This window comes from Amblyraja radiata, chromosome 1 (genome assembly GCF_010909765.2).
Source record: "Amblyraja radiata isolate CabotCenter1 chromosome 1, sAmbRad1.1.pri, whole genome shotgun sequence".
Taxonomy (NCBI): domain Eukaryota; kingdom Metazoa; phylum Chordata; class Chondrichthyes; order Rajiformes; family Rajidae; genus Amblyraja; species Amblyraja radiata.
In genome coordinates, this window is record NC_045956.1 from 7,487,222 (window position 1) to 7,505,774 (window position 18,553).

At 41.3% G+C, this 18,553-nt stretch overlaps 1 protein-coding gene across 3 annotated transcripts in view; it reads right to left on the reverse strand.

Annotated features, from left to right (window-relative positions):
* kiaa1109 (KIAA1109 ortholog) overlaps positions 1-18,553 on the reverse strand; it is a 311,921-nt gene that overhangs the window by 4,635 nt on the left and 288,733 nt on the right. For all 3 annotated transcript variants that reach the window (XM_033016927.1, XM_033016881.1, XM_033016832.1), the window contains 8 exons: positions 17,580-17,737; positions 13,138-13,330; positions 12,220-12,437; positions 11,869-12,120; positions 9,297-9,500; positions 4,409-4,603; positions 2,381-2,515; positions 194-356 (listed from right to left, as the gene is read on the reverse strand). In XM_033016927.1, the coding sequence (XP_032872818.1) occupies positions 194-356; positions 2,381-2,515; positions 4,409-4,603; positions 9,297-9,500; positions 11,869-12,120; positions 12,220-12,437; positions 13,138-13,330; positions 17,580-17,737 (1,518 nt within the window). The remainder of the gene's footprint in view (positions 1-193; positions 357-2,380; positions 2,516-4,408; positions 4,604-9,296; positions 9,501-11,868; positions 12,121-12,219; positions 12,438-13,137; positions 13,331-17,579; positions 17,738-18,553) is intronic.

The window sequence follows — 18,553 nt, forward strand, 5'->3', positions numbered from 1 at the left end:
TGAGTGTGTCAGAGTGGATTTCATTCTGTGAGCCCCTTGCTGGATCAGTAAAGAATTCTGAAGTTTGGTTAATAACCACAAATTAGATCATAAATTGAAAGTCAAAAATAATGAATAAACTTTATTTATTTTGTGCATAGGTTTCGAAGAGATGGAATCTCCATTTTAGAATTAAAGTACATTAAATACTAACCTCAGTGTGGGTTCCAGATGCCAAGTATTACAAACAAACTCTCTCCAATCCACAGTTGTGTAGATCACTTCCTCTTTGTTTTTATTTGTGGAACGGTCATCATGAGAAATGATGGGGCTTTTTTGGCCAGATCGCATGGCAAGGACTCGAGGAGGAAATATTGCTAGCAACAAAATAATAGATATTAAAAGCAAAATTTACATTAATTCAACTCGCTCTATTACCTACACATACGTGAATAATGACAACTGGATTGCATGTAAAACTATAGATTTAATAAATGTGAAACATAGGAAAGTATATTAATTTAAGGTGACAAAAACTTTGCAAAAAGTCTAAAGAGGAATTTTAGTACTCAAAAGAAATGGTGAAATGCTATGATATATTATAAGAACCACATGAACATTACAGTTTCATAGGAACCATGGTTCCTAGTAATATCTAGAATTTTCATAACCAAAATAGTTATATAAAAATGCGACACATTATACAAAACATATGTAGTATCAGAAAGGTACAGAAATGCTCATTGTTTGTTTTAAATTATCCAATCATCAATTGGTTCAGTTGACACCAGCCCTGTCTCTAAGTTAGGCTTTTAATTTAAATCTAGGGCCACAACATCACATATTTGGAACGGACATCAGTAAATAAAAATACAAATAACGATTTACAGAAAGGTTAAGGCAAATTATGGAATGAACAATAATTCAAGTTTAAAGGTGTTCACTGAATAAACCAAGGAATCAAATGAAGGAAACAACAAGAGGCTCAATAGAACATGGGAATTTATTGAAAAGTAGATTGGAATTGGGTCGCTGTTTAGCCATGATCTTTTTGAATGGCAAGATAGAACTGAGAATCTTAATGGCTCAATTCTGTTACTGTGTTCTTGTGCGTAACACGGATGAAGTAAAGAAGCAACTAAAACAAATTTCTGATTGTTCTTGAGAGAGTTTTGCATCATGAAAATCTATGATATTTGTGATCAAGGAATTCCCACAATTTGTCTAAAGGAGGGTCTCTATCCAAAAGTTAGAGCCCATCTTCCTTCACAGATGCGACTGGCTCACTGAGTTCCTCCAGCAGCTGCATCAAGATTTCAGCATCTGTTCCACAATTATACCAGGTAGGGATATTGAATTTTGGGTCAATTATAATGACAGAATGGCAATACTTCCAATACAGATTGCTGTAGTTTATAAGAAACTTAATGGTGACGCTGTTCCCGAAATGGTGGTATTCGCATGCGATTATTTGCCTTGTGCTCCTTGGTAGAATTGATCTTGGGCGCAGGTAGTGCTTGAATGTACTTAAGGATGATAGAATGTGTGCCAGGCAAAATACCTTGTCTTCAATATGCTTGCAACCTTGCATTTAACATGGCACATGCCATTTAGTCTTTGGTCATTGATGAAATTCCATAATATATTGATATTTGATAATTTACTGATACTAATGCTGTTGAATATCAAGGAGGTGGTTAAGACTCTTGTTGGAGATGGTTATTGGCTGGCGTGAACGTTACTCCCAATTTATCAACTGATTCCTGAATTTAATAGATCAAATCCTATTATATGCAGATACTTGCTAATTCATGATCTGAGAGATTGAGATGTATGAAATCACTAACAGATGTCCTATTTATGACCTTTTGGTGGTAGAAAATCATTGATGAAACAATTGAAAACAATTGGATGATTAGGATTAAACTCCAAAGGGATCAATGAAAATAGTTGGTGCCAGGTCAGAGATTAGATTCCCCTCTCATCTCATAACTAAACTAATGTAATGGGGCCACAGCGGTAGAGTTGCATCTTTACAGCACCAGAGACCCGGGTTTGATCCTGACTACTGGTGCTGTATGGAATTTGTGCATTCCCCTTGTGAATGCTTGGTTTTTATCTGGGTGTTCTGGTTTCCTCCCACATTCCAAAGACAAACAGGTTTGTAGGTCAATTGGCTTCTGTAAAATTGTAAATTGTCCCTAGTGTGTAGGATAGTGTTAGATCGCTGGTCGGTGGGCAGAATGGACTATTTCCAATGCTGCATCTCTAAAGTCTAAATATATGAACTGGGAGTAGTTAAGAAACTGTGGCTATTTAGGAGAAAGTATCAATGTGGAGTGAAAAAATCCAATGCTGATTGGTAATTATCAGTCTTTACATTATCTAAAATATAATTTACCTTTCTCTTTTTCTTTGAGATAAGCAGATACGAGATCATGCAAGAACATAATCAGCTCAGCATCCATGGTGACGCAAATGTGATCAGTGAATTCTGTCACAACACTGCATTCTACTTTAGGTTTACTGTTGGCATCTAATAGAAAGGATAAGTATGTCACAATTTTCTTAAAGCATTATGTACAGATTTTTTTAACTTAAATTCTTTATATTATAGCTTAAAAGATGAATCGAGAACTATCCATTTTAACATAAAAACAGAAAGTGCAGGGTCGGGGAGCAAGGGACCAGGACGCTCCTGGCGAGCGGGAGACCGGGACACCCAATTCGCCCGCCGCAGACCAACGTCGGAGGGAGTATTCGTCTACCGTGGACCAACAACGGAGGACATATCGCGGACACCGAATCAGCCCCGAGCCACCATCGTCAACGTAACCGCGCCACCAAGAGCGAGGTGGTCTGGCGAGAGCAATGGGGGGACTCAGCGGAGGGTTGCCGAGAACAATGGTGGGACCCGGCGTCTTGGAAATTTGTTGAAATAGGTATCTTGTCATTTAAAGTTTCCTTTTTTTATTTTTGTTACTTCATTGAATTACTTTGCTGAGCACCTGCACTCTGTCCTCAATGGCATCCTACAGCTCCCGACATCAAGCCATTTAATTACTCTACCCATTGCCACACCAACCTTATGCTCTCGGCCTCCTCCTCTGCCAGGGTGACAATAGGTGCAGGAGTAGGCCATTCGACCCTTCGAGCCAGCACCGCCATTCAATGTGATCATGGCTGATCATCCCCAATCAGTACCCCATTCCTGCCTTCTCCCCAAATCCCCTGACTCCGCTATTTTTAAAGAGCCCTATCTAGCTCTCTCTTGAAGGCATCCAGAGAACCTGCCTCCACCGCCCTCTGAGGCAGAGAATTCCACAGACTCACCACTCTCTGTGAGAAAAAGTGTTTCCTCCTCTCCGTTCTAAATGGCTTACTCCTTATTCTTAAACTGTGGCCCCTGGTTCTGGACTCCCCCAACATTGGGAACATGTTTCCTGCCTCAAGCGTGTTCAAACCCTTACCAATCTTATATGTTTCAATGAGATGCCCTCTCATCCTTCTAAACTCCAAAGTGTACAAGCCCAGCTGCTCCATTCTCTCAGCATATGACAGTCCCGCCATCCTGGGAATTAACCTTGTAAACCTACACTGCACTCCCTCGATAGCAAGAATGTCCGTCCTCAAATTAGGGGACCAAAACTGCACACAATACTCCAGGTGTGGTCTCACTAGGGCTCTGTACAACTGCAGAAGGACCTCTTTGCTCCTATATTCGATTCCTCTTGTTATAAAGGCCAACATGCCATTCGCTTTCTTCACTGCCTGCTGTACCTGCATGCTTACTTTCAGAGACTGATGTACAAGGAGCCCCAGATCCCGTTGTACTTCCCCTTTTCCCAACGACGCTATTTAGAGGTGAGGCCAAAAGCTAACTAGAAGAAAGCACCTCATTATCTAGCTGGCTGGTCTACAACTCAACAGCATAAACATTCTCCAGCACTTGGTGTCATCTTTGCCACAAGTCAGCATCTGCAGTTCTTAGTTTCTATATTCTAAACATTTAATTCTCCAGTTTGAGGTCACCCTCTCCTCCTGTTCCTTTCTCTATCCTGATCTACCCAGGCCCTCTCACTCACACCCTTCTTTCCCACTACCTTCCAACTGCTATCACCCATTTTCTTTCCCTTCTCCACCTACTCCATTAGGCCATCACCATCAGCTCCCACCTGATCACCCAATCTCTCCAACAGGTCAGAAAGGGGAATTAAAATTGCTTGCAACCAGGAACTCCAGATATCTATTGCGGACAGAACGTAGGTGTTCAGTAAACTAGTGGCCTAGTTTGGGGTTGGTTTCACCAATGTAGGGAAGGCCACATCGGGAACAGCAAATGCAAGAGACGAGGTTGGAAGAGGTGCATCTGAATCTGTGCCAAAAGGGCTTAAGCTACAAATATTTTTACAGTAAATCAAATGTTTACCTTGGAGTGAAGGTTCTTGAGGTTCTTGCATATGTATTGATTTGAAGTCCAGTTGCATCCTTGGCAAGGCAAAAATTGTTTCCGTCTCGTGGTTATAGTTTGCAGTTCCACGAAAGCCACTTAGCAGACTGGAACTTTTAATAGTTGCCTTATGGTCTACGGTGTTAGCATTAACATTTCGAAGCAGGTTGAGCTCTATATTTAAAGAAAAGTAATTTCCATCTCATCATTATTCCTGTTCTAGCTAAAAAAACTAATTGCTACTCTGGTTTTAAACAATATGTGTGCACAAAATGGCAATTATTCTTTCCACATAATCATATAACTTATTAAAGTTTGTGTGTGTGCGCATGTGTGTGTGTGCGCATGCGTGTGTGCGTGCGTGTCTGTCTGTCTGTCTTTCTTTTCATATGTAATTCACATCTCCTCAAAAACCCGACGCGGTAACGGTGACATTTTTACATATTCCGGTAGACATTTACCTCATGATTTCAAAAATCTCATCTGAAAATTTGATTCATTATTTCCCGAGAGAGGGGGGGGGGGTGGGGGGGAGAGAGAGCGGGGGGGGGAGGGGCGGGAGAGAGAGGGGGGGGGGGAAGAGAGAGGGGCAGGAGGGAGAAGAGAGGTGGGGGGAGAGGAGAGGAGAGGAGGGGAGGAAAGGGAGGAGGGGATGGAGGAGGAGGGGGAGGGGAAGAGGAAGAGGAGGGGGAGAGGAAGAGGAGGGGGAGAGGAAGAGGAGGGGGAGAGGAAGAGGAGGGGGAGAGGAAGAGGAGGGGAGAGGAAGAGATGGGGGAGAGGAAGAGGAGGGGGAGAGGAAGAGGAGGGGGAGAGGGACCCGGCCCGAGATGGACCCGACCAGAGACGGAGGTGGGGGGAGAGGAGAGGAGGGGAGGAAAGGGAGGAGGGGATGGAGGAGGAGGGGAAGAGGAAGAGGAGGGGGAGAGGAAGAGGAGGGGGAGAGGAAGAGGAGGGGAGAGGAAGAGGAGGGGAGAGGAAGAGATGGGGGAGAGGAAGAGATGGGGGAGAGGAAGAGGAGGGGGAGAGGAAGAGGAGGGGGAGAGGGACCCGGCCCGAGATGGACCCGACCAGAGACGGAGGTGGGGGGAGAGGAGAGGAGGGGAGGAAAGGGAGGAGGGGATGGAGGAGGGGGAGGGGAAGAGGAAGAGGAAGAGGAGGGGGAGAGGAAGAGGAGGGGAGAGGAAGAGATGGGGGAGAGGAAGAGATGGGGGAGAGGAGGGGGAGAGGAAGAGGAGGGGGAGAGGAAGAGGAGGGGAGAGGAAGAGATGGGGGAGAGGAAGAGATGGGGGAGAGGAGGGGGAGAGGAAGAGGAGGGGGAGAGGGACCCGGCCCAAGATGTTTCCGACCCGAGATGGACCCGACCAGAGACGGGGGGGGGGGGGGGGGGGGGGAGAAAGCCCGGGGGAGGAGAGAGCCCGGGGAGGAGAGAGAGAAGGCGACCGAGGAGCCGAGAGAAAGTGATGCTCAAGCTTTTTAATAACGGGGGGGGGGGGGGGGGGGGGAGGGAGAGGGAGAGGTGGGGCAACCACGTTCACCCACAGTGTTGAATGACTGATCCATCTTGGACTCCTCTGGAGATCCCCACCATCACAGTCAGTCTCCAACCAATTTGATTCCTTATATAAAAGAACATCAGCAAGCACTGGATATAGCAAATGTTATGGGATTAGACAATATTCCAGCTGCAGTACTGAAAACATGCAGGTCTGAGAGTCTGCTTTTTGTCAAGATATTCTTGTTCCATTACAACATGAGGATCCATCAAATAACATGGCACATTGTCCAGGTAACTCCTATTCAATGAAAGCGAGAGGTCAAATCTGGCTTATTACTGCATGGATTGTCTTCTCTCAAATATTAGAAAAGCAATGGAACGTATGGTTGATAGTAATATGTGGTACAAACTCACCAATTACTACATTTCCACCTCATTCAACATGATCCTGTCACATTATCCTACCTCTTCCTTTTTCCAGAGACCAATCCCTTCACAACTTGGTTCACTCATTCCATCCCACTCAATCTGTGCCCTCTCCAGCTCTCTCTTCTGCAATGGCAGGAGATGTAACACCTGCCCTTACAGTTCCTCTCACTTCCATCTGAGGACCGCAACGGCCCTTCCAGGCGAGACGGATGTTTACATGCATCTCTTCAAACCTTGTCGAATGCATTAGATTCTCCCAATACGACCTCCTTTACATAGGCAAGACCAATTGTAGACTAGATGATTATCCCGCTGAACTCTTCCACTCTGTCTACTTCCACTCTTACCCAAATATCTGCCCTTGGCCCCTACGATTACTAGAGTGAGACCACCTGCAAACTGGAGGAACAGCATCGAACATTTGCTTGGGTAGTTTACAACCCCACGCCATGAATATTGAATTCTCCAATTTCAAGTAATTATCTCATTATCTTCATCCCTCCTCTCTTTCCTGTGCCATCTCATCACCCTGGTACACACCCATTTCTCCCACCATCCCCCAACCAGTCATCCTGCTCCTTTCCCCTCCTTTGTAAACTCATCTCCTATCTCCCTTGGTCACTTATTCCACCCATCTGCCAATCAATTTCCCCCCTGTTTCCAGCTATCACTTGCCAGGCTTTATCTCACTCCCACCTCATTTTTTTTTAAAGCTTGCTTCTCCCGTCTATCAGTCTGAAGAAGGGTCCTGACCTAAAACACCATCTGTCCATTCCCTTCACAGTTGTTGCCTGACGTGCTGAGTTCCTCCAGCACTTTGGGTTTTGATACTTATTTACTGGTGCCCAGTTTTGATTTTGCCAGGACTATTTACTCTGGACATCGTCAAAGCGTTGGTCCAAACAAGGACCAAAAGATTGAATTTAAGCCAGAAGGAGAAAGTGACTGTCCTTGATGTCAAGGCAACATTTAACCAATTGTGGCATCAAGATACCCTGGTGAAACTATAAGTGACGGCATCAAGGGGTAAACATTCACAGTTGCAGTGTTCACAGGTCAGTTGTTCCAGCCACTGCAGTTGTTGTTCAGGGCAGTGTCCTACGCACAACCATTTTTACCTGTTTTATCAATAATCCTCCTTAAGGGCAGAAGTGCTGATGATTTTGCAGTTTAATTCCATTTGTTACTCCTCACCAAATGAAGACGCCCATGTCTGCATATAGTGTGACATACTACATTCAGGAATGTGCTGATAAATGGCGAGTAACATTTGCTCTACTAAAGTGCGACAACACAACCATCTCTAACGAGGGATTTCTAATCACCTCCCTTTGAATATGCAATGACATTACCAATATTGAATCCCTCATCATAGGGGCAACTGGACCAGCCATACAAATATTGTAGGTCAGGTTTTTGGTATGCTGCAGTGAGTGACTCACCTTCTGATTTCTCAGGCTTTTCAATTCTATATCAGGATTATAATAGAATATTCTTCACTTGCTGAGATGAGTACAGCTCCAACAGCTCTCAAGAAGCTCAATATCATTTAGGACAAAGGTAGATAACCCTGTGTAAACATTTATCCTCTCCACCACTGGCACATAAAGGCTACAGTGTGTACCACATTGTAACACAGAATTGTATAACATGGAAACAGGCCATTTGGCCTAACTCATCCATGCCAACCCTTCTGTATTAATCCTCCCACCCTATATTTGGTCTATAGCTCTCTATGTCTTCGCAGTTCAACTATTCATCTAGACGCTTCTTAAATGCTGCCATCGGCCCAGCTTCAACAATTTCCTCAGGTAGTGCATTCCAGATACTTACTCCAGTCTGTGTGAAGGTGGTCCGCATGAAATCCCCTCTGAATCTCTTCCCTCTGGCTCCAAAGCTATGCCCTCTAGGTTTACATACCTCTGATTTATCCATATCAAACGCTGCATTCTTCATCTTTGCAGGGTTTAAATCCTAAAACCGCCTACTCAACAGCTCTCTGGAAGTAGCCTTACCGGGGGGACTAGAGTGGTTCAACAAGATGATTCACCATTACCTTCTTGAGGGCAGTGAGGAATGTGCAATAAATGTTGGTCTTGCAAGTGACATCCAGATTTTCAAAATTAATTGATAGAAATGGACCTCTTCTTTGCCTGGTTTTCAATTCTGAGGCACGTCATACCTTCTACTGGACCACGGTTTCACCACTAAACATCAACATCAAACATCATTTCCTCGGCAAACTCTTTCCTTCACAGCCTCAGACCTTGTAGTCCCTCAAACCCCTCCCCAATCCATTCCTACTCCCCCCCCCCCCCCCCACAAGATGATAAACAGGACTGTTCAGGTTGGCACATGGTTTCAGCCTGTTGTTGGCCCATATCATTTATTTCTTCCTGCTTTGACACACTTATTTCTCTCATTATTCATTTATTTGCCACTTAGATTTTGATTATGCCTCCATTCATCCTCCTTCCTAGAATCAGGGTATGATTCTTTCTTGCCAGGTCCTCCACCTCTATACCATCATCCTGTTTATGAAACCTTCCACATGTGTACCTTTGAGATGTCTTCCTTTTTCTTTAACTGTGGCTTAGCCTTGACTATAGATTACAAAACTGTAAACTGAATCTATATTTCTTGCACTTCAGCTCTCACATTCATCTTCCAGAATGAACAGGGATAGAATTGTCCTTCTCACCTTTCACCCTATCAATCTATGCTAAAATGTATAGGAGCCCAGTCAGATATTTCATTACACTGAAAAACAATGCATTAGATCAAAGTGATAATAAGAATTTGAAAAAAAATACTGAGGTAACATGACAATAAGGTGCCACAGAATGGTCCAAAGGAATAAAATATCAAAATTGTTGAAACCTTTACTCAATGAAAACATGACAAACTGAAATTTAAAGAGAACAGGTTATCATAGTTTCTTACCTTCATTCCTCATGGCAGTAACGTAATTGAACCACTCCTGTACAGTTGCTACACCATGTGGTGGGTTTTCATGGCGACGTCTAGTTATTTTAGTGATTGTGGCCATTGGACTTTCTAAAGCACCACCAGGTTTTGTAACCATTGTATTGTGTCCCAAATGAAAGTCCAATGTTTGTACAATATATGTTGAATGATCGCTGGCACCTTTGGGCAGATTAAGAAATGAATGGCTAAGTTAAGTTCAATGAAAAACTGTCTGAAGAAAAAGTAAAAGGTAGGGCAGTGGTAGACAGTTGAGGAGATATTTCATAATTCCCCTCAAAGAAACATTAATTACTTAGAGTCATAAAATGAGAGAGCTGGACAGCATGGGGCATTTAGCCCACTTTATCCATGCCAACCAAGTTAACATGCCTGCATTTGGCCCATATCGCTCGAAATATTCCCTATCCATATATCTGCCTAAAATCTTAATCGAAATCCAAACTTCTCAATGGAATATATGAGATGGATAATCTGTAAAGACAATGCAGTAGGAAATTGCCAGAATAGGCAAAAAATATTGCAAAGGTTCGAGAAGTACTGCGGATCGGGAAACAATGTACAAAAAGTTTTAAAAAGATAATATGTTTGGATTGCATGCCACCAAAGAATATGAACAAAGATGGTAAGAAAAAAACAAGAGAATTGGAAGCGAGTAGGCCTCAAGCTCTTAAAAGTCTGCTCTGCCATTTAATCTTTCAAATATGTTTCTATGTCTGCTTCAAATACATCTAATGATCTAGTCTCCACAATCATTCGCTAGGCTTTGGAACTTCTATGCAACTCAGTTTTAAATGATAGGCCACTTTATGTCCCTTTGTTTGTAACTCTCACACTAGTGAAAACATCTCAACATTTAACCTAAAAAGCCCTCTTAAGATTTGTGTATGAAAGAACTGCAGATGCTGGTTTAAACCGAAGACAGGCACAAAAAACTCTGTGGGCCAGGTAGCATCTCTGGAGAATAGGAATGGGTGATGTTTCAGGTGGAGAAGGGTCTCGACTCGAAATGTCACCCATTCTTTTTCTCCAGCATTTTGTGTCTATCTTCCCTCTTAGGATTTAATATTTTTGAATAAATGTCATCCCTCATTCTTATAAATTGCAAGGAAACAGACTCAAACTGTCTAGCCTCTGAACAAAACAACTCTCATATCCCAGGAATTTGTCTGGTTAATCTCCTTTGGACCGCCTCCAATACTATGCTATCATTTTTTAGACAAAGGGACCAAACCCAAACACAGCATTACAGCTGCAGCCTCCCCAAAACCATGTACAACTGCATCAAAACCTCCCTGTTCTTAAACTCCTATTCCTAAACAATAAATGCCAACATGCCGTTTAACTTCTAAGCATTTGTTGGTCCTGCCTGCTAACTTTGTGATTCAAGCACCTAGAACACCACTGAACTTCACTCATTTGCATCTCTCCCGATCTAGATAATAACCTGCCTTTTAATTCCTCTTATTTATATGCATGACTTCATTTACCACATTAAACGCTGATTTACCAGGGTTTTATTCAATCACAAGAGCTTTTACATGTGTATAAATAGGACAAGAGTAGCTGAAGTAAATTTTTGTCTTTTGGAAACTGATTGAGAAAGAAGGAAATGGCAAAGAATTTGTACAAATATTTTATATATTCAAGCACATTAATAATTGAAAATTAGTAGGCAAAAAGGAGAAACAAGTCATAAGAATGATAAAATACATGCAAAAAGATCAAGTGAATGGGCAAAAATGTGTCCGAATATAATGTGGAGAAATGTTATGCACTTAACTAGGACAGCAGAAAGCAGAATATTATTTTTTTAAAGTGGGTAGGGGGGGTTATCTATCATGTTGTTGTAAACAGGTATCTTGGTATCCTCGAAAGCTAAGTTCCAAAAGTAATTAGGAAGGTAAGTGAAATGTGGAGCTTTATTGCAAGGGGGATAGAGAACAAGTCTTCCAACATCAATTTTTCCACAACTGTACTGCTGCACCTCAAATGATTTGCCCGATTCAAAATGCACTTAAGCACCTGCTTGATAATCTCCATCTCAAACATCTGCCTGGTAAAGGACACTGGCGAGTGGACACCATTTGGTTGTTGGGTTTGGAAGGGTGGGTGTCTGTACAGCAGAATGAGCCGGTCAAGTAGACAACTATGGACGTTGAATGGGCAAATGATTTGAAGGGCAGGAGTTGGGGAGCTAAGTGTGTTGTTGGAAGAGGATGCAGACAGGTTAGGGAGACCACAGGAGGAGGGCAAGGTGCTAAATGAACATTTCTCGTTTGCATTTACTACGGAGAAAGACACGGGTGATAGAGAACTCGGACAAGTTAATAGTGATGTCTTGGATAGTTTTTGGTTTGGAGCACTTGCATAATATAACATGCCTGATTCTTATCACCTTTTTCCAATTACCTAAATCCGTAAAATTAATCCAGTGTAAAAGAATGGAATATTACACATTGATCTCAATAATTTGATTATAAGTCAGAAAAATGGAACCTTTGAAATCTAAAAGCAGTTTCTTATTTACCATCTTCCCAGATTTTCTGAGCCTCAGTCCAGAAAGCAATATTAGGCTCCTCGAGGTGGAATAATGCCCAGGATTTTGAACGGAAGTTTGGTCCATGAAAACATGCTAGAGTCATGTGATTTCCATGCAAACTCATGGATCCACCTAGTTGCACTGCATCTTCAGGCAAAGGCATTTGGAATAGGGAAATCTGGCATCCAGCAATCACCTTTAAAATTTCTGGCCAATGGCGATGGTGGGCTGCATCCAATACTGCAAGTGAGAAAGTAAATGACAATTAGCAGATATAGTTAAAAAATGTATCCGTTTTACATTTGTAATTTTCAAGGAAATGAAATAGTGAATTCTCACAATGTTCGTTAGAACTTCTTTCCACATTTATTACTGGTGTTTTTGGAGGTACATAAAGAACAGGTCCCCAGGTAGACAAGGCACGTTTGCTTGTATCAAACTGCTGAGTGAAAAATTCTTGCAATTTCATTCCAATTTTAATTAGGTCTGGCGTAGTTGATCGTGATATCATGACCTGGAAAATGTCCCATTGCAGATCACCATGGACAAAGACTTCACTGGAGAGAGGGAAGAGCAAGTGTTACTTGTGCATTCATAGCAATGTTAAACTACTTGACAAATGATTTGATTCATTTGTCTCATCTTTTTCTTCAGCTTTTTTTAAAATCCAAATGTGCTTTGAATAACTTGAATAAAGGTGGCCAATCTGCTTCTAAAGAGTTTCATAATATTCATGAGCGTTAATTCTTCAGTTTGGCCTCACCTAGTGGCTACCATCTTATTTTTACTGACATATCAACTATATATATATATATATAAAAATAAATATATATATATAAATAAATATATATATATACCACACACACATATCCTGGCCATTGAAATTCCTCGTATATGTTGCAAAACATACTTGGCGAATAAAGTGTGATTCTGATTCTGATATATGTTGATGTAAAAAATCACCAAAGCAAGTTCTTTTGGTCCGTGCATTCTCAGTTAACACTATATTCCCATTGAGTGTACATATTATGGTAATATCAATATTTGACTGTCAGCCAAATATTAATAGTACATGATTTTTATACTGTGTTAACAAGTCATTGCTGTAAAGCTTGTTGTACTACATTAATTTCATGATGTATGAAATGTATCAACAACATACATCAAATAAGTTTCACATGCATTGAATACAAAATTACAGTTTTCCAAAAGGCTTTCCACCTATAATTTGACCCATAATTATAAAAATCCATGTACCTTTTTTCAGTAATGCTCAAGTCCACTGTACTATAAAGATTAACTTTCCATTCATCCTGTAGTTGCAGGTCTGCGTTGCTGAAAATTCCCATCAGGATGCTTGATCCCATATAATCAACTCGAGCATCAGTGGAACCCAATGTGATCTGGATTTTATGACTGGGTTGTTGGTTTGGGTGTTCTGAGATATGAGCTTTAAAGAGTAAATGAACAGTTATTTTCCATTAATTTCAAAGCAGCAATACCTAAATTTCCTTTCAACACAACCGTTTACATTTTGCAGCTGCGTTAAACTTTAATCCTCAACTTTATATAATATAGGGAACTATTGCTGGATCAATTGTCATTACTGAACAATAAATCCATACATTAATAATAAAAATAGCTTGCAGCCAATATTTTTGAAAGGCAATAAAATCCTCCCATGATTTTTCCCTTTATCTTCCCTCATATTCTTCACTTTCAATTATGTACTTTTGAGCAGTTCTTGCATGGAAGTCACAAAACATATGTAAGTTGTTAAAATTATATTATTTTGCATAGTATGAATTTTAAGTATGTATGCAAAAACTTGTGTAAAAATGGTATACACAAACTACAGAAGAATATGATGAATATTGTTTTGGTTCAAATGCTTAAAAGAAACCCAACAATGGTCAAAGTGTCCTTTTAAATTTCTGTCATAGTTAGTGTCTCCGGGGAAAAAAAAGAAGTAATCATTTAATACTTCAAGCTATTCTCCCATCACTGCCTCATGGAGTTTACGAAAATAATTTGGTATGCTTTTTCTTTTATATGGTTGCAGAAGCTATTAAAATATTTTACCATATTTCGCTCAGTCCATGTTACTGTTTTTCTTTGGTCATTTGTTGCTGCTCCTCTCTAAAAAACTCATATTCCTCAAGATTACTATTCTTCCATGCAACATTTTAAGCCTGATCTAACACAATCGCTAGATTTTTCAGTGGCCAACATTAGCTCACTTTTCCCCACAGAGCCTTTAGGTTATACTTTATATTTTGTTTATATTTTGATGAAAAAATTGAAATAGTAAACACTCCTTAAATGCTTATGATTGTTTTACCAATGATAAAACCTATCGCTCTTACTTCCCACCCTTAGCTAATTTACAACGAGGGTTGAGTTCAAATTCAAAACACTAATTCCTTGCTGATCTGTACTTCTTTCAAACTATGTACAATTTATGATCAATTTTCCATGAGGATCCCCTATCTACAATATTATTCATTAATTCTGTCCAAGATAAAGTGCAAGTTTGTTCATTCATTTTCTATGAAGGTGCTCCCGAAGTGGTCTCTTTTACATTGGCAAGACCCAACGTAGACGTGACGTCTATTTCACTGAACACTTGCACTCAATCCACCAAGACCTGGTTGCTAATAATTTTAATAACACTTCCCATTCTGACCTGGGTCTCTTCCATTGCCAGAGTGAGGCCACACACAAATTGGAGGAACAGCATCTCATATTTTGCTTGGGTAACCTGCAACCTAATGGTCGGAACATTGCATTCTCCAGCTTTAGTTAATTAAACAACTACACCATCCCCCCCCCCCCCCCCCCTTTTCTCCCCTCTCTTCGCTGTGCCTCACCTGGACCACGTCCATTTTTCTCTTTCCTGTTCCCCTGTCCCTTTTAATTTACATTCCTTCCTTTGACTTCACATTTTGCGCCTCCTTTCTCCTGACCTCACAGCCTTTCCATCTCTGGCCTTTGTCTAACTACCTGCCAATCATAATCCCCCTCACCTGTATCCGGCTCTCACTTCCCTGGCTTAGACCTGCCCCCAGTTTCCTTTCCCCTCCTCCCCTAGTCTGAAGAAGGGTCCTGTCCCAAAATGTTGTCTATCCATGTTCTTCATGCCTGACCTACTTAGTTACTTCAGCAATTTGTGTCTCTTAAAGTCCAAAATCGTCCATTCAGTTAAACTATTCCAAGTATTTTCTATGAAGGTGTCAGTCAAAGTGTAAATGATTGGATATTATCTCGTTAATCAAGCTAAGTGACCACAATAAAACTGTAACAGACTGAATTTAAGTACAGTATTTACATGCAACTTTCTTTCACCTATTGCATTTTCTGGAGAAATTACTCTATTTTTATTGGGTGGAGTCAATTCCTTGAAGAGATGGTAATTACTGAATAAGATGGCTTTGTTTGCCGTAAGTCAAAATGGTCCATCCCAATTTCAACTCACTGGCCACATTATAAATATTCTTGTGAATTCATCCCAAACCCCTCTTGCCAATTTTATTTGTATTGTCTATATAGTAATTAACCCCCTCCATGATCATTCTAATACTTTTGCTTTTCTTATTTCTTGTTTAACTCTCTCATTTTGTGACTGCTATTGGAAGCCAATAAACATCTTCAACCAGTCTGGTTTGTATGCGCTAACTGACATTTTAGTGCAAGTGGCACGGCAATGGCAGATACAAGGTTAAATATTACTATCTTTAAGGTTCTACAATTTATGGTGCTCAATTAATAATTGAAAGTGGCATTTCTTTATCAGCCAAATCATTCGCATGGATTGCAGATTGTGAAGGACCTGTATTTACAAGGCACACATGATCAACATGGCCAAATTCATTAAGGAGTAATATTACCTGGAATAACTATTGTTTTTAGATTCTGCCAATTAATTTTGAATTGTTTAGTGGATTAAAATAAGGTCAGTCTTTAAGAATATTTTTTTTTTAATTCGCTATCTCAAAGTTACTTTATCATTATTTTGTTTTCTGTATTTAATTTGACCTCGTTCTCATTTCTGGCCCTTATATTTGATTCTCAATCATTCACTGCAATTGGTAAAGAAGATACTTTGTTGGATGTCTAGTTCATTCATGTCCCATTTACTTTTGTGTCACTTTCAACTTTCACTCTCAGACCTTTGATATCTAATATCTGTAATTGTTTGTTCCTGTATTATGATGAGATTCAGTGAAAATACAGGAGCAAGCAAACTAGCTCAACTTTAAAACATATTCTTGTCACCACGCTTGAAGTACGATCTGCAGTTTTGCACTGTTACTCAACTTGGAGTTAATGCAGCATAAATTCACGATTTACCGTATTTCTCGGCAATGAAGACGCTATTTTTTTACCCAGAAATAAGGCACGTAAATTTACCTGCGTCTTCGAGGCCGAAGGTTAGGTTGTTAGCCAAGAAAGATAGACTTGGCTATCCCTCAGTACAGCAACATCAAGAACGATATTTGAAAGGCGCCCGCAAATAAAATTTATTATTATTATTATTATTGCTGGCAGCTGATGGGAAGCGGCTGTAAAGTGAGAAGCGGCTGTAAAAGGACAGCGCCGCTAGGGGGGAGGGAGAGTTTCTTTCACAGCGTGTGGGTAGTCTGGCCTGGGTCAGCACGGCCTGGGCTGCACAAATTGGCTAGGCCCCAAGGAGTAAAGTTGCGAGAAGGGCAGGAGCATTGAGAAGGAGGGGGTCGGGGATCATGCCAGCAACTCACTCACTGCTGCCGCGGCGCTCCGGGCGCGGAGCCACCGCATCGTGGCCGGGGAGGGAAGTAGCTCAGGTGGCGGCGAACGGCCGCCGGGACCGGACCGGCACCTCAGCCCCTTCTGCTGGCCCGCCACGGTGTCCTTCGGCACAGGCGCAACCGGTGGAGGTGATGGTTGGCGGGTAGCTACTGGGCGGAAGGCTGGCTGCTCTGTCCTAGGCTCTCTCTCTCTCTCTCTCTCTCTACTAGTCCCAGAGCAGGCGACCTGGCCGCTACAGCCAATCCTGGGGCAGGCGACTTTGGAACTGCAGCTAGTCCCGGGGCTTGCAGGCGACCTGGGCGCTATACCAGTCCCGGGGCTCGCAGGCGACCTGGGAACCAAAGATCATAGAGCTCCGCTCTATGATCTTTGCTGGGAACTGCAGCCAGTCCCGGGAATGTGAATGATCTGGGAACTGCAGCTTGTCCCGGGGCACGCAGGTGATGTTGCCGACTCCTGGACTAAACCAAACCCTTGATCCTGTCCCGCCATCCTTTTCTTAAAATTTAGCAACTTAAATTGGGGGTGCGTCTTCGACACAGGTGCATCTTCATTGCCAGGAAATACGGTATATGTTGACAGACTGGGTAGTTGGACATAGGGAAAACAGGTTCAACTATTTAGGACTGAGAAGATGCACACCATTACGAATTTTTTGAATGCTCTAACTCATACAACTGCATTCCTTGAAATGCTGATTATAATCAAGGCTAAGAATGACTCCAGCGGAATCAGAATTAGGGAGAATAGTAAATTTGTGTTACCAAGAGACAATTTTTTTTGGAGACTGGCCTATCCCTGCTCACATTTCCTATTTTATATGACTTGCTTCAACAAATTCTTGTCTCATTGATTCACACTGCTCACAATTTATTCTAGGACATTACTAGAATATTTTTTATTGAACTTACAAACCATCTCCAAGGTGTTAACATCTATAGTGCCCCCAACCACACCTCCCTTGGAATCTAGCTGAGATCTTCCTAGACCAACAGACATTGATATTTCTCTGTCTCTTTTGCTGCCCACTGATAGCCGTCCCTGGCTCTTCAATCCACTGGTTGTCCATCTAAAATAGAACAATGGCAAGAATTTAAGAAATAAATTTTCTGCTCTTTAAACTAGTTAACAATGTATATACACTATAAAGAAGAAACAGTGGCAATAAATGTAAAACCTATGCGCAGAATCAAAACTGTTTGGATATACAAGACTATGGAACGTAAATTTAAGTGTCTTGGCTTCAAGCAGTCTTGGTTTTACAGGACCATATTTTGTTGGTATATGCATGGAAGAGGTGACATGAGTCAGTGCTGGTTTTGGGACCATCAGATGAACAGAGATGCCCCTAACTTAAAGAGTTCAATTAATTTTAATTATTTTAATTGACTGAAATTGAAAGAGTTCAATTAATTTTAATTGTTTTAATTGACTGAAATGTATTTTCCATGTGAGTAGATCTTTAAGTAACATTTGGCACAGAATGGTATTTGTTTGAACTTATTGATGGTTTTACTTTGATACGAGGGAGGTGAATTTAGTGATAGTTGGGCCAAGGGTTTTCTTCAGGCCAAGACCAATTCAGATGCAGGGTTAATCCAGTATCGGTTTGTACCATTTTCTTGTATCATTGCTCTGGTATGCTGTAATTTATCTTTGTTACTTTTGCAGATGGGTTTTCTTTGTCACTTTCTGTTGGATTTTAGTTGGTTTTCAACAACATGCAGCAGAATTCCTTCCAAGCGTGCTATTGATTAACATGTTCTTTTTACACCTTAGGCTGAGGACGTTTCCTGGAATCTGATTATTGTGCGTTTACATTGTTTTTGTACAGGTGACCCTATGAAGGTCCAGACACCTGCCTTATACATGGGTGAATTCTTGG